A 23,815-nucleotide genomic window follows, 5' to 3' on the forward strand; every position below is an offset into this window, starting at 1 on the left:
TGGCACTCCCTTCCCTGCTGAACACATGGCTTGAGTTTTCCCTCTCCACCGTGTGGTCAGGCCTCACATGAGACCCAAACATTCAAACAGCCAAATATGGCCTTCATTAGGTTGGCTCTGTGTATTGTACTGCTGGGCAACACTGCTCTGACCATATTTCATACAGCCTGTCCTGGGAAGAATAAGGGCTGTGCACTGTGAGGACTGGCACGTGAGCTCCAGACTGACTTGAAGAATGGCCACCTGAAGAGAACGTGCCCACTGCCATTGTCAGGTCTACTAGAAACAGAATCAGTCTAATGTACAGTACATGGCATCTCTTAAACATCAGAGGACTTTTAATATCAGCAATAATATAGCAATGGGCAATTCCTTTCCATATACTTGCATTCTATTAAAGTGAATTGAAATACCAACCATCATCACCAGCACATCCAAACATCTAAAATAGCAGCCAGTCCCTGCATGGTATCCACAGTCTGTTCAGTGAACCAGGGGGAATAAAGCATATACTGTATGACCATATTTGGTCTGGCTGACTGCATTTGCAATGTAATGGCCCTCCAGTACTACATCATAGTTCTCAGAACACCCAGTGACCCCAACCGCAGCATTGAAAAGACTAACAGGGACCTCTACTGGAAAGAATGTTGGTGAGCTGATAAAGTCTTTGCTTTGCTATTCATTTCGACTTCCCTTTCAGACAATTCAGGATTCCTGTTCAAGAATGAATGATACATACAGTACATTAAATCAGAATGACCAGCAACAAACTGGGCCATGCTTGTTTCAAACTCTTTATTTTCAGTGAATATAAAAAATACCTTTGTGACCAGATAAATATTATACATAGAGTATCAGTTCATTTTAACTTTTCAAACAAATTCAGTCTGTTAAAGAAAGCACAACACCTACATTTGAATAACAGCTAGTCTTTTTTCCTATTTCAATTAATGCTTATAGACAAATTGCTTAGACAATATACATTATCTCAGGATAGTCATTACATTTATCGATAAAAACAAATTTATAGTGGTTTAACAATTAAACAAGGAAGTTCATTTGTCCTATTTATAAGGATTACTTGTAATGTTGAATGAATATCAAGGCAGAGCAAATTCCAATCTGTAAGAGTTCAATAACTTGCCACATGCTCATGGAATGCAGTGGTGTGTTAATTTTCGAATATAGTCTAAAACCTAAACGACCCATGGATGCACTTTATATACCAGCAGGGTTTATGGCAGGCAGGTGGGCTACCAGCCAAGGCAATACATTGTGTTATGGCATAGGACTAGGTGGTAATTGAAGACTTAGAGAGTTATGGTTAGAATAGACTAGCAGGGTTTCCCAAACACGGTCCTCAGGACCTCAAGGGGTGTACATTTGGGTTTTTACCCTAGGATTACACAGCTGATTCCAAAAAAATCAACTAATCATCAAGCTTTGAAAATTTGAAATAAGCTGTGTAGCAGCACCACGTAGGGTCCGAGGACCGAGTTTGGGAAAGGCTGGTAGAGACATGTTCTCATCCAGAAGGATGAGGCTTAGATACAGCCTTGAGCTGTTGGTACAGCAGAATCAATTAAGGCACTAGTACACAATGTAGACCAGAGACTGACAACAAGGGGTTGAGGTGGTGGAGTGGAAGCAATACTAATGACCTTATACTACACCAATACTGTAATAACATAAATGAACTAGTTTCCTAGTCAGGACTGGACTGTATATAGTTTCATCACGTGTTACATTTGACAAGAGCATTAGTAGTAATCCTGAATGGTTGAACATGGAAGGCATTGCTTGCGCTGCTCAGTGCATAAGGTTATACCAGCCATCTCAGTGCTGTTTAAGAGTAAAAACACCATACACAGCTGCATATACAATTCCAATCAGTGCTGCACTCTCATCAATCTGATATAGTATATTGAGTGTTAATGTATTGCTATGATCATAGCCGAGAGTAACAATAAGAACATGAACACAAGAAGAAGCTCATCTTCCAAATTCAATGGAATCTGTAATAAGTATAAACACCATCAGCTGGAAAGGGCATGGCCAAACGGAGCATAGCTTTGCTGTTGCGTGTGTATGGTGGAACTACCAACTCTGGCTACTGTCAATTAGACTGGAATTAAAACACAGAGACAAGAGAGAACAAACATGACAAAGAATGTAAACTTGAGCCTCCTCGTGCAGGCAGCAGGCAGCACAGAAAGAGGGGTGTGGGGAGAGAATACTAGTCTGACAAGCATTACAGATAGGATCGCACATAGACCCCATGAATTAGCCACTTAATGACCCTCTGCACGTGACTGCATTATGCTCCTTAAATATGAGTGACAGCTGAATGTCCAAAGGAAGGAGGCAGTGATCACCTTACTCACACACCATTGATAATAATTACTTGGAGAATTATTACTGTAAAAGGTATTATGATGCTGTAAGATGTACTAGCGTCTGCTGTTGGCTTCACTATCCACTCAGACCAGACCCACTGACACTATGATTTTAGTGTGAAGATGAAGTTCTATCACATTAAATACAGTATATAAAATTCAAACATTTACCTATTCAACAGCAAATCCAAAGATCACATTCATATACTAACATATTACAAATGCCCAATTATAAGCTACACTATTGGTTAGTAGCTTTATTGATGTGTATTAGTTATAATGGTGCATGCAGGCCAATGATGAAATGAAGCATTGGAGTACAGCAATACTTCGACCAACACTTAGAATGCTGTCTGAGGAACTTAAGCAATAGATTCCTATGTCAGCTGTGCCAGTTGGAGTGAGCTACCCATTTTTATTTTACATGTTTTAAACTACCTTCAACAGATTTAGAGATGAAAGCTGAAAGTATTAATAATATTAGCCATTATTGGGTCCAATAATGTTCATTTAACTTTGATGTCCTTATTCATGTATCCTACTATAAAAATCAGTAAAATAATCCGTCTTAATCTTCAGATTGCAGGTCCTAACCCCGCTAATACAGTACAGCTGTAGCCAGCTGGTCCTTATAAGTCATACTGTGAATATCATCCTCTGTGAAACACACACACACATCCACACACACATCTGAACACAGGCACTAGTTCCTCTCATAAAACAGGCCTGGCCCAAGTATGTTATACACTCCACCCGTAAGTGAGAGAGAAACAGCTAACCACAGGTGTCAGCTACATCCCTGTGTAACAATAGGTTCCAATCTGATGTCCATCAACTTTCCTCCGGACCAATCATCTCTCATCCTCCCTCAGTTCAGTGGGCAGGAACTTGTACTGCTGCTGTCTGATCTGAGCCAGCTTCTTCCTGGCCTCCTCCAGCTCTCTCTCCTTCCTCAGCATCTCTTCCTGGGCTGCAATGATCTGAGGAGAGGAGGAAAGGGTTAAATATTAAATACATGCTTTAGTCTGCTCATCTTCAATCTGTCCTGTAACACTCAAACCCAACAGGTAATAAAATTGTCAAACCATTTCCTTGAGTCCCTTTAGTGTACATATGGACTTGATTGAGTTCTACAAAGGAAATATTTTCTTCAGAACATTTGGAATACTGCTCATACTCCATTTCACAGTAGGTTTCTTCAAAGCGGGTTATAGAAAACCTAGAATTAACATAACTGTTCTGTGGTAACTGGTGGAATGTCTTAAATTTAAGTAGTAAGTATCTATTTATTTTCTTAAGCAAGGAGCTCTTGTGGATTTGGGAGATGGCAGCGGGTGGGTTATGACTAGCCCACTTGAGAGAGACCCGCTTTGGGAAAGTGTCTCTGGAGGGGTGCTGGCTAGAAGCCCTTCAGTGTTATAAACACCAATGTACGCACGGACACTCAGGCACACATATATGCACAAATGCACACACAACATGATTTCTGGAAGACACTCAATCACCTTCCTCAGTTGAAAACAAAGCTTCCTAGGTAGAAGGGAGCCCTAGGCTAAGAAGTAGACATCCACTCTTCAATTACATATGGCCATGGATGAAAAGTGAGTGGATAACCACAAGAATGTGAAAACTTTTCAAGGGACTTGATGTTCAGGCAGCTGTGGATGCATGCGAAACCACAGATTTGAATCGCAGCTGTTGTTCTATTCAGTCATACTTCAATTTCAAAACCATTTAGTTAGAGGAAACATTTGCATGTGAAGGCAGCAAAGCTGGGAGGTGCAAAATCCACAAAGTAAAATTGAAATGACACTTCAATGTGTCACTTACAGGGTATTCAGAATATAAACTCTAAAATCTCACCTGAGCAATGCCACCCACGAACCTGGTCTTGACCACCACACTGTGGTCATCAGCTTTGTCAAAGGCTGCTTTCTGAGCCGCCTTCACCAGGTTGTCTGATGCCCGCTTGACCGCGTTCCCAGCAGCCTTAGGGATACAGAACCCATGGTTAATGCCATCATATTGTGTGGAGGCGAAGTCAGGGAAATAGCAGTGGAACCCAGTGGGTTGTGTTGTTTTTAGCAGGGTTATACCTGTAGTCTCCTCATGGCCTCGGAGTCCGGTTGAGCTTTGACCTTGCAGGCCACTAGGAGCTGGGCTGTGGAGGCAGCCACTTGCTTGGCTGAGGAGATGAGCTTCTCCTCACTGGCGTGGCCCTGGACTGAGGCATTGGCTGCCTCACATAGGTTACTGGTCGCTGCCGCCACCATCCTTGCCTACAGGGAATAGCAACCACACATCAGGGTACAGCCTCAGACAGAAACATTGATTCACCATGCACAGTTTCACGATCAAGTTCGGTTTTAATAGTACATGTAAAAAATAAACAATGATGGAAACTCACAGCAGATATGAGACCATGTGACCACTGGCCATCATCCACAGCATTGGCAAGAATGGATCCCACCTGGAGGGCAGAGGGAGAGACATTTCACAGACTTGTGTTTTTTGTTGCTGAGGTGACATTCAGACATTTATGATTCTGAAACAGTTGTAACTGACCTTGCCCTGCGCCACCAGCTCTCTCTGAGCTGCCGAAGCAGACTTCACCAGAGCACTAGTGGCTGCAGCTATGGACTTCGCTGCCTCCAGGATCTGCTCCTCAAAGTCCAGTGTCTCATCAGCTTGCTAAAAGCAAAAGCACACATTTAACCATGGAAATGCACTTAGGGTGGTATCTTGTGGCAATAAGACAAAACAATAAATGTTGAGTTACTGGCCAATCACATCCACCAACACATTTCATAATGGGGAATGCTTCCACGGATCTTCAAATACTGTTTGCAGTTGGAATATCCAAACAAAACACTTGGCAAGATACAGAAGCACCTCTAAAAAGGGAAATAAATAATGTCACTCCTGTCTCAGTAGACTACATCAGTCAGTGACCACAGATCATGCCAGCAGCACCAACACACAAGGCACACGTGGCTGGAGACAGGGCGGGACACTGTAGGAATATGTTTGATATATAGTTGGACTGAATAACAACCTAATATATCAAACATATCAGACAGAGGCCTGCAGAGAAGGCTTCCAGGTCTACAAAATCTCAAGAGAATGGAGGAAGATTGAAGCATGCTGGGGCGGGAGAGGTCTTTCTACAGGGTGGGAAGGCAGGGAGAAGGGGCACAGAGAGGAAAGTATGGAAGGAGGGAGTAGAAGGAGAATAGGAGGGGTTGTAAATAGTCACAGACCCTACCTCGTCATTAGAGGAAACATGGTTCACTCTGATTTAGATGTTTTATTCAATGTTCCTTTCTGAAGTTGTACTATGGGCTTGATATTTTGAGGTCTAAGGTATTCTGCAGTAAACCTCAGAAACAATCATTCTTACCAGCTACGGTTTACATCATGAAACAAAGACCTCAAAATCTCTGCCCTGCCTCTCTGCCTTGTGGAAGAAGATGGCATGCACCATTGTTAACAGCTCACTAGAGGGCAGACAGATACTGACATCCAAAATAAGCAAACCTCCCTACACCCCCCTCTCATAAACACTGTGCCCTGCTGAATTCTGGACCTGAGACTGCAGGGCTATCAGAAAGTCTCTTATGAAATCAGGAGATTCTCCAGCCATGTTTATTACTGCACCAGAGAGCTGGAGAGAGGGACCAGATCTGATCAACCAATGACACAAAACAAGAACACCACAGAGCACTACAGGAGAAGGAGGAAGAGTATTGGGAGGTTCAATGTTGGGAGGTTCAATGTACACACCATCACACACAAACAAACACACAAATGTATACAGCTCACACCTTACCTACTTACTGTTCAACTTTTGTAATCGAATTTCAGACAATGCAAGTACTCACAGAGATAGTTTTGTTACAGTTTAAGATCAGTAATGTTGGGTTGTGCAAAATCATTCCATGAAAGTGGGTGAACACCTTGGGCTGAGAAAGGCCCTTCTTATTTTACTCTAAAAACAACGGAATGCTGTAATTAAACAAAGGAAATGGGTTCAACAAGGAGGATGACCTTTCCTTCAATAGGTTTCAGACAGATCATCACAAATGTGTACTCATTCCAACATAAGCTTCAGGTCCCAGTAATGTAATTGTCTCCTGGCAACACGGCTCTACAGAATCTCTAGAAAAACACCAGATTGCTCCCCAGACAACACCTTCTAACGGCCATAAATACATCAACATTCTGCAAGCTCACAGAACACACAAGTAGGCTGTCTTGAGTCAGCATCGTTTTACAGGTGGGTTACAGTTCACATAATACTCCCATTTCCCCCCCAACAAATCACAATCTCAGCTCTGAGATTGTAACAAATTACTGTACTTTAAAGTCAATGTGAACCTTTGTTATCTTTGGCACAGGTAGCCTTCCTGAGTAGATAGGTGTGTTCTGTGTTGGAGGTCTGGTCTGAGAGGTGTGGAGAGAGGTGTTGGAGGTGGTTGAGAAGGGGACTGGTAGGCCTACCTTGGGCTTGGCTCTGGGTTTCAGCTGCTCCAGTTTCTTGGCTGCGGCTTCGATGGAGGCTGCCGCACCCAGCAGCTCAGTCTCTGCAATTACAGTGGGGTCCTCGGGGTCCACCCATTCTGACCCTAAACCACACCACCGAGAGGTCATAACCACATTATACAAATCCTACAACACAGAAATACATTCCCAGTTCAGACAAAGCCAGTTCACTTATGCCCTGTCTATACAAATGCCACCGCACATAACAAGATTCACATAAGTCAATTTACAACACACAAACAACTCCACACATGCAATGATAACGAGCATTACACCCCTGAACATACAAAGCCAACCAGATCTACCTTTCAGGTTTTCCACTCCATGTTCTGTCTATAGCGATTCTAATGCCTCGAAGTTAAATAAGAGTTTAAAGAAATATACCTTCAATGGATTATTGCCACTCTTTATAGGTTTTAAAGTGGCCATAAAACTGGACTATTTGGGAACAGCTTGGAAAAGCAGATGGAATGATGTTGTTGCAGATTATGTTGAACCCTGGGGAAATCTGTTCAGTCACCCTTCCCCCCTTCTCTACCTCCCCTCTGTGCCTGTGTGAAAAGTGATCTGCAGGAACCAAACAGCCCCATCTCTCACTTACCCCCATCTGAGGCAGGATAGAGAGAGGGAAAGAAGAGGCATTAGAGGTGAAATGGATAACCCCAGTGGGTCTTTGGCTGTACACTGGGATCCAATTCTCACCCAAACACAATATTCTTATTCTTTTGAACCTTTATTTTAACAGGGAAGACATATTGAAACCTAGATCTCTTTTACAAACGTGCCCTGTATATAAAACCTAAATATACACATTATACCCGAACTACACTACCGTTCAAAAGTTTGGGGTCACTTAGAAATGTCCTTGTTCTTGAAAGAAAAGCACATTTCTTGTCCATCAAAATGATCAGAAATACAGTGTAGACATTGTTAATGTTGTAAATAACTATTACAGCTGGAAACTGCTGATTCTTTAAATGGAATATCTACATAGGCGTACAGAGCAACAATCACTCCTGTGTCCAATGACATGTTGTGCTATCTAATAGAGGTTTATCATTATAAAAGGCTAATTGATCATTAGTAAACCCAGGAGAGATGGTTGCTGATAATGGGCCTCTGTACGCCTATGTAGATGTTCCATAAAATAAATCTGTAATTTCCAGCTACAATAGGTTTCCAGCCCACGCGCACGCACATGCACACAAATGTACATTGTTTGAATAAATAGCCAGAATGGTATGTCGTGTTTCTGCAGAATGCAGTAGTCTGATCGAACTATGCTCCTCTAGGTGAATGTGTGTGTGTGTGTGCATGTATGCAATTGTGTGTGTCAGCGCTGTGTACGGTCTCACCCTTCATGGCCTCAGCTGTCTGAATTAGCTCTGTCACACATCCCGCAACACACTTGGAGTGAACCGCCAGCTGCTGCCTCTGGTCAGCCGTGGGCTTCTGAAGCACCTGGACACAAACAGAGACACAATCTTTCTCATGGCAACATATGCCATCAGGCCAAGCTAAGAGAGGTTATGAGTCATAAGGTGTTGTCCATGTGATGCATTGTATTCCCCATCTTACCAGCAGTACTTGCTCCAGCAGGTCGATGTATCCAGTGGTGCACTCTGACCCGTAGTGCAGGGCCTTGCTCCTTACCTCCTCACTCACCTCTGGATGACAGGCCGCTTGCTGGAAGAAGAAACAACAACTTAGAAAAGGTGACATTTTCCATGCCAAGTGATATTTTCAGCCTGGTAATATGCTCTGCTTAGTGATATGCTTTGCCTAGATGATATGCTCTGCCTAGTCAGTGAGTCAATGTCTAAAATATAGTGTGACCACTAGTCCAGTGATGCCCAACTCCAGTTCTCCAGTACCCCCCAACAGTAAAATGTTTTGTTGTAGCTCCGGACAAGCACACCTGATTCAACATTTCAACTAATCATTCAAGCCCTCAATGAGTTGAATCATGTGTGGTTGTCCGGTGCTGCCACAGAGGGTACTCGAGAACTGGAGTTGGGAAACAGTACATTAGGATATACTATCCAGACCACAGAAGGCTGCTGAAGGCAGGACGGCTCATAATAATGGTCGGAACGGAGCAAATGGAATGGCATCAAACAACTGGAAACCATGTTTTTGATGTATTAAATACCATTCCACTGATTCCGCTCCAGTCATTACTACAAGCCCGTTCTCCCCAATTAAGGTGCCACCAACCTCCTGTGATCCAGACTGTATGTTATTTAGAGCAGTATGAGCCAGTTTGTTAAGGTCTCCAAATACTTTTTGATCCTTCTTTCCTGGTCTTTTCACTGCTAGAAGTAAAATATTGTGATGTGCCTGAAGGACATCATGCCTAATGTTCAAGGCTTCGTGACATCGAACCATGAGTGAGTCACACCAGCCATCTGAACTAGCCCGTGCTGTCCTGCTCTCACATTTTCTCTGGCAGAGCAGCATAATGGAACTGAATGCTGTGCTGTAGTGTCAGTGTGAAGCCTGATTTGACAGGGTTGGGGTGGATTATCACCTTGCAGGTGGTCAGCATATCAGAGATGGCTTTGCGGCTCAGGTTGGCTGTGGCGATGACGTGCTCCTGCTGGGCAGAGTTGCCCGCTGCCACAGCCTTGGCTGTTGCTGTGGTGATGCCCTTTGTCATGCGGATAAACTCTTCCGGCGTGGTCGACTTCTCGGGGACGTCCTTGGACTGGAACACCTGCGCACACACACAGCATGACTAACTGTGACTGCATTGACAGCCACTGAGGATGATCTACTTTGATGCACATGTTTGTGCATTATTACTAAGGGACAGGAGTTTTTCCTGACGTTATGACCTGACTAGAAAATACTCCTGGCGCTTATTGTTAGTCTTAAACAGTCAGCCCGAGGTGTAAATTACCACTGTCAGTAAATACATAGTAAATACATAGTAAATACATAGTAAATACATAGGGAGGACAAATGTCCTAGTGTTATTGATGCTACTATAATTGTGAGCCAAGTGGGATGTGTTTGAATTGGATTTGCAACCTAGGTAAAGCCTGTTGTGGTCCTGAGGGTACACTGATAAGGATTAGCAGTAAATCACAAGAAAAACAAGCGGACAAAAATTTCAGGGTCTCTTTCCCCCTGTGTCTGCTACAAAATCCCTGATAAGACCAATGAGAATACTGCAGGGCTTTGGGGAGGAGAGGAGAAGAGGAGCAGCAAAGGTTGAAAAGATATCAGAGTTTAAGTCAAGTAAAAAATGGTTGTTTTTAACGGTTAGGTACGGCATTCAATATAGAGGCACACCTCCCTGGTTTTAACCAGCCTGGCAAGGGGAGCCTGTCAAGGAGTCTTACTGTCAACTCCTGTTTTATGCACTCAATGGTTGCCTCCAATGCCCTTGTCCCGCGAGTAGCCTCATCCTCCACAGCCTTGACCGTCTTCAGCAGTGACGTCACATTGGTCACCATCACCTTTCAGGGAGAGAGAGGGACTGTAAAAGTGGGGATGACACTCACAAAACACAGTGCCAGGCCAGCAGGTGGCGCCGTCTCCCCCCAGTACCAGAGACCCGACTTGGGTCTCGCAGTAGATAGAACACCAACAGTATGGAAGGACAATACTATACATACTATACAAAAACCTTGAAGCAGAAACACAGACAAACTTGTTTTATAAGCAAGAACCCTACAACAAAACCTCAAACAGACTGTGTACAGCTTGTTTGTGAGGAGCAGATTGTGCCATGGAACGCTGAGCATATTTCAACAAACCTAACAGAGCACTGAGGGGTTTGAGAGAGGGTCCCATTCGGAGGTCACCATATGTTGGAGGAATGAAAACAAGCTGTGAGCTTGAGCAGGTTACATGGGTGGCCCTAATTAGATTAAAACTAGAGAGGAAAATAAGCCACAGTAACAGTTAGAGTTGCATATGTATGGCTGAATTGTTGGAGGATAAGAGTGATTGAAGGGTGAGAAGGATTAGGGGCGTGTCTTAGAGAGGTAATGCTTTGGTTATGGTTATATGATGCTGGCTATACAGTCAACCTATAAATCCTTTGATCTGGTCCAAGTTATAACCAAGGACAGATATACTTAAAGCCCATACCTGGACTCGGGCTGTAAGGCCTGCGAACTATGAGGTCTCTGCACACTGTGAAATATGCTCCCAAGTCTGTTTAGTGTAATGTTTCCTTGGATATCCTCTATTAAAATTGAGAAAGATTACTGTGGAGTTTATTTTGTGTCTCTGAACTGCTGGCCTATGTGTTGGTGGATATGGAGGGAGAGTGTGAATAGAAAGGACAGGGCAGGTAGGTTTGGCTAGGCTTCAGTAAAGCCCCAGTCAGTGGCCATCTCTCCATAGTGTTGGAGATAAGAAGCCTCTACAGTCCTACAGTCACAGTGGTGTGATGACAGATGGCTCAGATCTCACACCCACTGGGACAAGCATGAGTCACACACACCTGATACCCATCTCAGTGACAGTGGCAAACACACACGCATCTCACACACACACACACACACACACACACACACACACACACACACACACACACACACACACACACACACACACACACACACACACACACACACACACACACACACACACACACACGCATCACACACACGCATCACACACACGCATCACACACACGCATCACACACACGCATCACACACACACGGTCAAACACGAACAGTGATAAGAAAGTGTCATATCCTGCTGGAAACCGGATCCTACGTAATGATTTGTGACACACACAAGACAGCATATTGTATTAGATACTGTATCTATAGATAAGCATATCCCTGTACAGGAGCTACATTTGTGCAAAACAAGGGCGGCTGAATACACAAATTCAGTGTGATATTCTCTACGTTAAAGATGTGTGTGTCTTACAGTACCTTTGCAGCACTCTTCAGCTGATACATGGATGGGTCATCCGCTGGCTTGCCTGCAGCACACTTGGTGGCACCGATGAGCTCAGCTAGAGCCTTGGCCACATCTCTCACCGCATTTATGAGGACCACCTGACAAGAGGGGGCAGGAGAGAGAGAGAGAGAGAGACATTAATACAGCACAAGTACAGGTTTATCAGGCCTTATCACTTCTTGGAACTATGATACTTTTAACAAAGTGAAGGGGAGAGATACAGCAGGAGGAAATGTATATAAGAGGGCTCGGTTACAGAATGGCTAGACAGAATGACAAAAAGAATATCAGAACAGTGCGGGTCTGTCAGGATTACCTTTATATAATACATGGGCATACAGGTTCAATTATGATTGGACTATTTGGTATGTTATATAAATATGTGTAAATATTTATTTAAAAAAATGGTTTAGTGTCTGAAGATTGTTGTAGTGTTACATTTATGTGTTGTCCTTTCAATCCAACAGGGTGTGGTCAGTGTATTACCTGAGTCTCTGGGTCGTCAGAGCCCATGCTGGTGGCCCCCAGTTTGACCACATCAGTGAGCATGGTGATGGTGTTGGCTGAGGACTGGGCGGCCTGGGCCAATCTGTCCTGACTGGATGCTGCCCCAGACACCAGCCGCTTAGTGTCCTCCACCAGAGCCTTGGCTGTCTTCAGGATGCTCTCCCTGAAGAACACCACACAAAACCTTGTCAAATACCCATTGGGAACAATAAAGATTTATTGAAATGAATACTCTATAGTCATACAGAAGCTGCAATTTATGGGAAGAAATATTCCTTTTTCTCAAAAGAAAGCCATCTTGTATGAGGTCAAAGTCCATGCATTCTATTCTATTCCTTCACTGACCCATATTTGACCTGTGGTTTCTGTGGACTTAATACGTTTGTCCCAAGGTCATCTCCTCAACAGAACAGTGTTCACCTCACTACTCTGTCCTGGTCTGGTCTCACCTGTGGTCTGCGAAGGACTCTTCGTTCTCAGGGTTGAGTGTTCCGGCCGAGGCGAACATGATGGTGGTGTCCAGGTCAGCGATGATGCCAGAGACAGTGCTGGCTGCTGTGATGCAGGCCTGAGTGCCTTTGTTACCTGCCTGCAGTGCAGACAGCACCATGGAAACCTAGACACACAGACACACAGACACACAGACAGACAGACAGACAGACAGACAGACAGACAGACAGACAGACAGACAGACAGACAGACAGAGCAACACACAACCCAGGATTAATAACAGCACCTCCAGGTCGGTCTCAAAAACATTCAAACACACAGCATGATCATAAACTAATCATACCCTCTGACCTTATTATGTTAAGAGAAAACGAAGGAGCTTAGGCATAATATCCGCTATAATCTGTGAATGACAACCACCACTCAGGATCCACGGCTTACAGTGCACGATCCACCATCACCAATTAACATGTTGGTAGAATCCTCATTTGATTAAAGCTTCCCATTTGCATTCAATTCAAGATGTGAATCAAGGTAATGGGAGGACCGACTGTGAGGCAATTTGAGAGAGCTGGACTGAGCAGGGAGCTGTTAGGGAGCTAGCAGAAGGAGAGAGAGGGGGAACCGTGCATTAGCCTTGAGCCTGCTGCTGCACAAACACGTTAAAACAATGAATCCGACGCTGCATCACACACACTCTCCCTCCCAGTCCAGACAGACAGACGTCTGCTGTCCCTCACAAACAAACGAAAAGCCATGGGAGACACAGTCAAATGAGGCATAGCAAGGTTCAGCTCCCCAGTCCTCAAAAGCATTAGGCCACAAATTATTCAAGTCTGATATGAGTCTTGAATCAAATCATGCAGTGGGCAAGACAAGAAATTCTAATGCCGACTCATTGAGAACCAGCGATATCTTCTGCTAGTTCTAGGGTCACAGAAGGGACAAATTGGTCTAATTTCACTATATAAGTACAATCAAGAGAACATAAACTAAAACACTGAACTGATATTAATCTTCACGGCTACTGTAGAGCACAAGTTGTTATCTTAACACAACACATAGAAAACATAACTCCAGTTTCATGACACCTACTGTAGGTCTGCTTGATTCACTCCCCCAGTTCTTCCCCCAGGGGAATAAGGGCTTTCAGGCACAGTGGAGAATGCTCCATTATAACAAACCATAATCCTGAGAGCCTATTCTCAGCTATTTCCCTGACACCAGAACGACATTCATACCTTGACTCTTTGTTCAACTGATATATATTTCTTTGCATTCAGATAATAACATTGCAGACTTTAAAGTTATCACAATTTATCTCAAGGTTTAAGAATTACACTATAACAGCCTTCTTTCCAGCCTACCTTCTCAGTGACACCACGGGCACACTCGATGAGCTCCCTCTTGGAGAAGCTGTCAGTGGGGCTCATCTGCAGGGCCCCAGCCTTCTGAACCAGGTAGATACATCCATGGCCCAGCTCCTGGACCCGCGTCTTAATCTGGAAGCCCACCTGCAAGCACAGCCAGCCAGTCCATCAGTACCACAGAGTCATCTCTGAGAGAGCTGCCACCCACCCACTCACTCCCTGCCGCCAGCCCTCCCTCCCTCCTTCCCTCCACAGAGCAGACAATGCCTCTTATCAGGCTGCTGGGTAAACCTGATTCATGGGTGGGTGGTACTTCATTACTAGCATCACTATAGGCCTTTAGGCTTGGAGGGGTACAATGTCACTATGGTAACAAGGATTTCCAGCAGCCAGTTATGTAAAGGGTATTGATAAGTGTGTGTTGTTATTAGGCTACGTTTTGACACATACTGTCGTTAGCGGCCCCCATCTCATAGCAGAGATGATCTTTAAACACAGACTATGTGGGTGCAGCTGAGACAGGGAGCCAGAGGTTTGAGATGTGAAAATATATTCCAGTTTGATTTCACATTATGGAGTACAGCCTCAAGGAAGATGCATCATATCAAAGAATGCATCCACCCTGTGACATACAGTGCATTTTGTTACGTTACAGCCTTATTCTAAAATGTACTCAATTGTTTTTAATCCCTCAATCTACACATAATACCCCATAATGACGAAGCGAAAACTCGTTTTTTTGCTAATTTCTAAAAAATCATAAAACAAAAATATCACATTTACATAAGTATTCAGACCCTTTACTCAGTACTTTGTTGAAGCACCTTTGGCAACGATTATAGCCTTTGAGTCTTCTTAGGTATGACGCTACAAGCTTGGCACACTTGTGTTTAGGGAGTATCTCCCATTCTTTTCTCCAGATCCGCACAAGCTCTGTCAGGTTGGATGGGGAGTGTCACTGCACAGCTTTCTTCAGGTCTGTCCAGAGATGTTCGATCGGGTTTAAGTCCAGGCTCTGGCTGGACCACAGAAGGACATTCAGAGACCTGTCCCGAAGCCACTCCGGTGTTGTCTTGGCTGTGTGCTTAGGATTGTTATCCTGTTGGAAGGCGAACCTTCGCCCCCAGTCTGAGGTCTTGAGCAGGTCTTCATCAAGGAACTCTTTGTACTTTTCTCCATTCATCTTTCCCTCGATCCTGACGAGTCTCCCAGTCCGTGCCGCTGAAAAACATCCCCACAGTATGATGCTGCCACCACCTCCAGATGGCCACCTGAGTGGCGCAGCAGTCTAAGGCACTGCATCGCAGTGCTAGAGGCGTCACTACAGATCCGGGATCGACCCCGGGCTGTGTTGCAGCTGGCTGTGACCGGGAGACCCACGAGGCTGCGCACAATTGGCCCAGCGTTGTCCGGGTTAGGGGAGGGCTAGGCCGGCTGGGATGTCTTTGTTTCATCGTCCTCTAGCAACTCCTTGTGGCGGCCGGGCACTTGCACGCTGACTTTGGTCGCCAGCTGTACGCCGTTTCCTCTGTCACATTGGTGCGACTGGCTTCCGGGTTAAGCGAGCAGTGTGTCAAGAAGCAGTGCGGCTTGGCCGGATCGTGTTTCAGAGGACGCATGGCTCTCGACCTTCACCTCTCCCAAGGCCGTACATGAGTTGCAGCGGTGGGACAAGACTAACTACCAATTGGATATCACAAAATTGTGGCGAAAAGTGTTAGAAAGTACCACAAAAAAAAAAAGTTTTCCTCCAGACGTAATGCTTGGCATTGAGGCCCAAGGGTTCAATCGTGGTTTCATCAGTGGTGGCTTTTGGAAAACTCCAAGCGGGTTGTCATGTGCCTTTTACTGAGGAGTGGCTTCTGTCTGCCACTCTACCATAAAAGGCCTGATTGGTGGAGTGCTGCATAGATGGTTGTCCTTCTGGAAGGTTCTGTCAGAGTGGCCATCGGGTTCTTGGTCACCTCCCTGACCAAGGACCTTCTCCCCCGATTGCTCAGTTTGGCTGGGCGGCCAGCTCTAGGAAGTCTTGGTGGTTCCAAACTTCTTCCCTTTAAGAATGATGGAGGCCACTGTGTTTTTGGGGACCTTCAATGCTGCAGACATTTTTTGTAACCCTTCCCCAGACACAATCCTGTTTCGGAGCTCTACGGACAATTCCTTCAACCTCAAGGCTTGGTCTTTTCTCTGACATGCACTGTCAACTGTGGGACCTTATATAAACAGGTGTATGTCTTCCCAAATCATGTCCAATCAATTGAATTTACCACAGGTGGACTCCAATCAAGATGTAGAATCATCTCAACGATAAAGAACGGAAACAGGATGCACATGAGTGCAATTTCAAGTCGAATAGCAAGGGGTCTGAATACTTATGTAAACAAGGCATTTCTGTTTTCAATTTGAATAAATTTGCATACATTTCGAAAAACCCGTTTTCACTTCGTCATTATGGGGTATTGTGTGCAGATTGATGAGGAAAACAATTTATTTAATCCATTTTAGAATAAGGCTGTATCTGTAGTATATCCGTACATACAGTGCCTTCAGAAAGTATTCACGAAATATCAATTTTATGTCACTGGTCTACACACAATACACCATAATGTCAAAGTGGAATTGTGTTTTTAGACATTTTTAAAAATGTATAAAAAATGAAAAGCTGAAATATTTTGAGTCAGTAAGTATTCAACCTCTGTTATGGCAAGCCTACATTTCAGGAGTAAAGTCACATAAGTTCCATGGACTCTGTGTGCAATAGTACGGTTTAACATGATTTTTGAAAAACTACTTCATCTCCGTACCCCACACATACAGATAATTGTAAGGTCCTTTAGTCGAGCAGGTAATTTCAAACAGATTCAACCACAAAGACCAGGGAGGATTTCCAATGCATCGCAAAGAAGGGCACCTATTGGTAGATGGATAAAAAAAGCAGACATTGAATATCCCTTTGAACATGGTGAAGTTATTAATCACACTTGGATGGTGTATCAATAGACTCAACCACTACAAAGATACAGCTGTCCTTCCTAACCCTGTTGCCAGAGAGGAAGGAAACCGCTCAGGGATGTCACAAAAAGGCCAACGGTGACTTTAAAACAGTTAAAGAGTTTAATGATTGTGAGAGAAAACTGAGGATGGATCAACAACCTTGTAGTTACTCCACAATACTAACCTAAATGACAGATTGAAAAGGACGAAGCCTGTGCAGAATAAAAATATTCCAAAACATGCATCCTGCTTGCAATAAGCCACTAAAGTAAAACTGCAAAAAATGTGGCAAAGAAATGTAATTTATCTCCTGAATACAAAGCAATACTTTGGGGTATACCCAACAGAACACATCACTGAGTACCACTCTTCATATTACTTTCTAGCATGGTGGTGGCTGCATTATGATATGAGTATGCTTGTAATTGGCAAGGCCTCAGGAGTTTTCTAGGACAAAAAATAAACAGAAAAGAGCTAAGCACAGGTAAAATCCTAGAGGAAATCCTGGTTCAGTCTGCTTTCCAACAGACACTGGTAGACAAATGTACCTTTCAGCAAAACAATGACCTAAAACACAAAGCAAATATACACTGGAGATGATTACCAAAACAACATTGAATGGCTTAGTTACAGTTTTGACTTAAATCAGGTTGAAAATCTGTGGCAAGACTTCAAAATGGCTGTCTAGCAAAGTCCAACAACCAACTTGACAGAGCTAGAATTAAAAAGAGATATCATTGTATTATTGTTTCAATATTGTAATCACATAATATGGCTTTCCTTTTGATAGATATAGCGAAATTAGGTGCTGCTGAAAAGCAAACTCCACGGACAGCGCAGGGATGCGGATCCACACCACAGAGCTGCCTAAAACATAAACACGAAACTTACTTAAAGGATTTAGAGAGTCAAAATAGAAAGGGAGTGGAGGATCTCACAGAAAGGGAAAAAAAACAGGAGCCATGAAAATGGCGGGTCAGACAGGCAAAACACAGAGAGACTGAGAGCAGGAACGACTTGGGTCAAACGTTTAAGGTAGCCTTCTACAAGCTTCCCACAATAAGTTGGGTGAATTTTGGCCCATTCCTCCTGACAGACCAAGTGTAACTGAGTCAGGTTTGTTGGACTCCTTTCTCTCACACGCTTTTTCAGTTTTGTCCACACATTTTCTATAGGATTGAGGTCAGGGCTTTGTGATGGCCACTCCAATACCTTGACTTTGTTGCCCTGAAGCCATTTTGTCACAACTTTAGAAGTACACTTGGAGTCATTGTCCATTTGGAAGACCCATTTGCGACCAAGCTTTAACTTCCTGACTGATGTCTCGAGATGTTGCTTCAATATATCCACTAATGTTCCCTCCCTCATGATGCCATCTATTTTGTGAAGTGCACCAGTCCCTCCTGCAGCAAAGCACCCCCACAACATGATGCTGCTACCCCACGCTTCACGGTTGGGATGGTGTTTTTCGGCTTGCAAGCCTCCGCCTTTTTCCTCCAAACAAAACAATGGTCATTATGGCCAAAGAACTCTGTTTTTTTCATCAGTCCAGAGGGCATTTCTCCAAAAAGTACGATCTTTGTCCCCATGTGCAGTTGCAAACCGTAGTCTGGCTTTTCTATGGTGGTTTTGGAGCACTGGCTTCTTCCTTGCTGAGTGGCCTTTCAGGTTATGTCAATATAGGACTCGTTTTACTGTGGATATAGATACTTTTGTACCGGTTTCCTCCAGCATCTTCACAAGGTCCTTTGCTGTTGTTCTGGGATTGATTTGCACTTTTCGTACCAAACTACATTCATCTCTAGGAGACAGAATGCGTCTCCTTCCAGAGCAGTATGACGGCTGCGTGGTCCCATGGTGTTTATACCTGAGTACTATTGTTTGTACAGATGAACGTGGTACCTTCAGGAATGTGGAAATAGCTCCCAGGGATGAATCAGACTTGTGGAGGTCTACAAGGTCTTGGCTAATTTCTTTTGATTTTCCCATGATGTCAAGCAAAGAAGCACTGAGTTTGAAGGTAGGCCTTGAAATACATTCACAGGTACACCTCCAATTTACTCAAATTATGTCAATTGGCCTATCAGAAGCTTCTAAAGCCATGACATTATTTTCTGGAATTTTCAAGCCGTTTAAAGGCACAGTCAACTTAGTGTATGTAAACTTCTGACCCACTGGAATTGTGATACAGTGAAATCATCTGTATAAACAATTGTTGGAAAAATGACTTGTGTCATGCACAAAGGAGATGTCCTAACCGACTTGCCAAAAATATATTTTGTTTACAAGAAATTTGTGGAGTGGTAGAAAAATTAGTTTTAATGAATCCAACCTAAGTTTATGTGTATTTTTTATTTTACCTTTATTTAACCAGGCAAGTCAGTTAAGAACAAATTCTTATTTTCAATGACGGCCTAGGAACAGTGGGTTAACTGCCTGTCCAGGGGCAGAACGACAGATTTGTACCTTGTCAGCTCGGGGGTTTGAACTCACAACCATCCGGAGTATTTTCGTACCCATTTGAAACTACCTATTTCTCAGGCCCAGAAACTAGAATATGCATATAATTGTCAGATTAGGATACAAAAAACACTCTAAAGTTTCCCAAACTGTCAAAATATTGTCTGTGAGTATAACAGAACTGATATTGCAGGCGAAAACCTGGGGAAAATCCAACAAGTGCTGTTTTTCCTGAAAGCTCTCTGTTCCATTGGATGCCTTGCCTCCATTTAAAGGGATATCAACCAGATTCCTTTTCCTATGGCTTCCTCAAGCTGTGCACAGTCTTCAGACATAGTTTCAGGCTTTTATTTTGAAAAATGAGCGAGAAAGAACCCATTGCATCAGTGGATGGCCGGTGCCAGCAGAGTTTTTCATGCGCAAGTCATTTTCTCTCTCTCTCCTATGGAAGAAGAAGCTACATTCCGGTTGACATATCGATTATACAGAGCCATGCGAAAGTATTCGGCCCCCTTGAACTTTGCGACCTTTTGCCACATTTCAGGCTTCAAACATAAAGATATAAAACTGTATTTTTTTGTGAAGAATCAACAACAAGTGGGACAAAATCATGAAGTGGAACGACATTTATTCGATATATCTAACTTTTTTAACAAATCAAAAACTGAAAAAATTGGGCGTGCAAAATTATTCAGCCCCTTTACTTTCAGTGCAGCAAACTCTCTCCAGAAGTTCAGTGAGGATCTCTGAATGATCCAATGTTGACCTAAATGACTAATGATGATAAATACAATCCACCTGTGTGTAATAAAGTCTCCGTATAAATGCACCTGCACTGTGATAGTCTCAGAGGTCCGTTAAGAGCATCACGAAGAACAAGGAACATACCAGGCAGGTCCGAATACTGTTGTGAAGAAGTTTAAAGCCGGATTTGGATACAAAAAGATTTCCCAAGCTTTAAACATCCCAAGGAGCACTGTGCAAGCGATAATATTGAAATGCAAAGTTCAAGGGGGCCGAATACTTTCGCAAGGCACTGTATATTGTAAAAACAACCTGAGGATTGATTATAAAAACATTTGACATCTTTCTACGCACTTTACGGATACCATTTGGAATTTGTCTGCGATGTCGAGCCTGTGGATTTCTGAACATAATGTGCCAAACAAATGGAGGTATTTGGATATAAAAATAATCTATATGGAACAAAAGGAACATTTATTGTGTAACTGGGTGTCTCGTGAGTGCAAACATCCTAAGATATTCAAAGGTTAAGCGATTCAATTTATTGCTTTTCTGACTTTCGTGACCAATCTGCTGCTAACTGTTTGTAATATTTTGTCTACTGAGAGAGATGTGCTTACATAAATGCCTGGATAGCTTTTGCCGAAAAGCTTTATCGAAATCTGACACGCCAGGTGGATTAACAACAAGCAAAGCTGTGTTTTGCTATATTGCACTTATGATTTCATGATCACAAAAATTAAATATTTTTTGTAATTTAATTTGAATTTGGCGCTCTGCAATTCAGAGGATGTTGATGAAAATGATCCCGCTAACGGGATGGGTGCGTCAAGAAATTAAGTTTCCCTGCATTAAAGTCCCCGGGCCACTATGAGCGCCGCTTCTGGGTGAGCATTATCTTCTTTGCTTATGGCCTTATAGAGTTGGTTGAGAACGGTTTTAGTGCCTGCTTCGCTTTGTGTTGGTAAATAGAAGGATACAAATAATACAGATGAGAACTCTTGGTAGATAGTTGCTGTCGAGGTACACTACCTGAGTGTACACTACCTCAGGTGAGCAATACCTCAAGACTTCTTTAATATTAGACATCGTGTACCAGCTGTTATTGACAAAAAGACACACACCCCCGTCTTACCAGGTGTAGCGTCTCGGTTCTGCCGGTGCATGGAAAATCCCGGAAGCTCTATATTGTCTGTTTCTTCGTTCAGCCACGTCTCAGTGAAACATAAATGTTACAGTTTTTAACCTGTTTGGGCTAGGGGGCAGAATTTTCACTTTTGGATGAAAAGCATGCCCAGAGTAAACTGCCTCCTACTCAGTCCCAGATGCTAAAATATGCATATTATTATTAGTATTGGATAGAAAACACTGAAGTTTCTAAAACTGTTTGAATGATTTGTGAGAATAACAGAACTCATATGGCAGGCAAAAACCTGAGAAAAAAAATCAAACAGGAAGTGGGAAATCTGAGGTTTGTAGTTTTTAAACTCAGCCCCTATTGAAGATAGTGGGATATTGGTAATCTTGCACTTCCTATGGCTTCCACTATATGTCAACAGTCTTTAGAACATTGTTTTAGGCTTCTACTATGAAGGGGTGCTGAATGAGAGGGGAATGAGTCAGAGGTCTGCCAGCTGCCACGAGCTCAGTTACACGCATTCACATGAGAGGTAGCTTTTGTTCTATTGCTTTTGTACAGACAATGGAATTCTCTGGTTGGAACATTATTGAACATTTATGATAAAAACATCCTAAACACTGATTCTATACATAGTTTGATATGTTTCTACGACAAGTAATATAACTTTTTGGAATTTTCGTCCGACCTTTCTGCTGGAAGTTGCATGCGCGTTTGGATTTGTTTACCAAACGCCCTAACAAAAGGAGGCATATGGACATAAATGATGGACTTTATCGGACAAATCAAACATTTGTGGAACTGGGATTCCTGGGAGTGCATTCTGATTAAGATCATCAAAGGAAAGTGAATATTTATAAGGCTATTTCTGACTAATGTTGACTGCGCAACATGGCGGATATTTATTTTGGCTGGTTTGGGCTCTGAGCTCCGTACTCAGATTATTGCATGGTATGCTTTTCCGTAAAGTTCTTTTAAAATCTGACACAGAAGTGTATCTAAAGTTCCATGCATAACACTTGAATTTTCATCAACATTTATAATGAATATTTCTGTGAATTGATGTGGCTCTCTGCAAAATCACTGCATGTTTTGGAACTACTGAACACGCCAATGTAAAATTAGATTTTTGGTTATAAATAGGCACTTTATCGAACAAAACATACATGTATTGTGTTATATGAAGTCCTATGAGTGTCATCAAAGGTTAGTGATTAATTTTATCTCCATTTGTGCTTTTTGTGACTCCTCTCTTTTGCTGGAAAAATGGCTGGGTTTTTCTGTGACCTAACACTCGTTTGTGGAGCTTTCGCGCTAGAGCATTTTTGAAATCAGACACTGTGGCTGGATTAACAAGACTTATCTTTAAAATGGTGCCTAATACTTGTATGTTTGAGAAATTTGATTTATGAGATTTCTGTTGATTTGTATTTGGTGCCCTGCAATTTCATTGGCTGTTGGTGAGGGGTTCCGCTAGTGGAACGGGGTTCCAGTCCTAGACAGGTTAATGTCCTGTTGGTAGGATAATGCTAATAGTAGGTCATCAATTTTATTTTCTGACGGCTGCACATTAGCAAGGAGAATGGAAGGCAATGGGAGGGCGCCCAATCTGCGGCCTCTTTTCCGGTGTTTTTTATTCATGCAAAAGGTGTGGATATGGGCATGTTCCAATGAAAGCAGGATATCCTTCTCGTCGGACTCGTTAAAGGAAAAGGTTTCTTCCAGTCCGCGGTGAGTAATCGCTTTTCTGATTTTCTGATGTCCGGAAGTTATTTTCGGTCTTAAGAGACGGTACCAGCAACAATATGTACACAATAAGTTAAAAAAAAGAAGTTACACAAAATGCAAACAAAAATTAAAATTGCGCAATTGGTAGGGAGAAAGTAAAACGTCAGCCATGTTCTTCGGGCGCCATCTTCAGTGTTTTTGTTTACCTGGACACGGTTTCAAATGCTAATTATTTTACATTTGTGGCACAAAACCAAAGCATTGATTGCTGTCATACCTTGTCCATAGACTGCTTATATGGTAAGGAAACCAATATGTAATTTTTTAATTCTGATGAACTATCCCTTTAAGTAGGCCTACACAATATTTTTCACGGCACGAGAATTTACATATACTGTTTTAACAACCAATGTAGTTTTGTGGATAGGTGTGACAGTAGGATTTCATGTTTGTATAATGTTGCATGCATATTAAACTGGAAATCGATATATATATAAATAAATAACATCTTTACAGACAACAAATCTATTGTGTTATGAAAGACACATTTTAG

At 42.9% G+C, this 23,815-nt stretch overlaps 1 protein-coding gene across 2 annotated transcripts in view; it reads right to left on the reverse strand.

The window, feature by feature from the left end:
• Positions 1-779: 779 nt before the first annotated feature.
• Positions 780-23,815, reverse strand: part of LOC118401224 (talin-2-like) — a 143,081-nt gene continuing 120,045 nt past the window's right edge. For both annotated transcript variants that reach the window (XM_035798561.2, XM_052474935.1), the window contains 14 exons: positions 14,196-14,342; positions 12,828-12,994; positions 12,358-12,541; positions 11,844-11,969; positions 10,289-10,405; positions 9,472-9,657; positions 8,520-8,627; positions 8,297-8,402; positions 6,900-7,024; positions 4,965-5,090; positions 4,807-4,869; positions 4,496-4,678; positions 4,263-4,388; positions 780-3,379 (listed from right to left, as the gene is read on the reverse strand). In XM_035798561.2, the coding sequence (XP_035654454.2) occupies positions 3,251-3,379; positions 4,263-4,388; positions 4,496-4,678; positions 4,807-4,869; positions 4,965-5,090; positions 6,900-7,024; positions 8,297-8,402; positions 8,520-8,627; positions 9,472-9,657; positions 10,289-10,405; positions 11,844-11,969; positions 12,358-12,541; positions 12,828-12,994; positions 14,196-14,342 (1,893 nt within the window). In that variant the 3' untranslated portion in view covers positions 780-3,250. The remainder of the gene's footprint in view (positions 3,380-4,262; positions 4,389-4,495; positions 4,679-4,806; positions 4,870-4,964; positions 5,091-6,899; positions 7,025-8,296; positions 8,403-8,519; positions 8,628-9,471; positions 9,658-10,288; positions 10,406-11,843; positions 11,970-12,357; positions 12,542-12,827; positions 12,995-14,195; positions 14,343-23,815) is intronic.

Source organism: Oncorhynchus keta, chromosome 22 (assembly GCF_023373465.1).
Source record: "Oncorhynchus keta strain PuntledgeMale-10-30-2019 chromosome 22, Oket_V2, whole genome shotgun sequence".
NCBI lineage: Eukaryota > Metazoa > Chordata > Actinopteri > Salmoniformes > Salmonidae > Oncorhynchus > Oncorhynchus keta.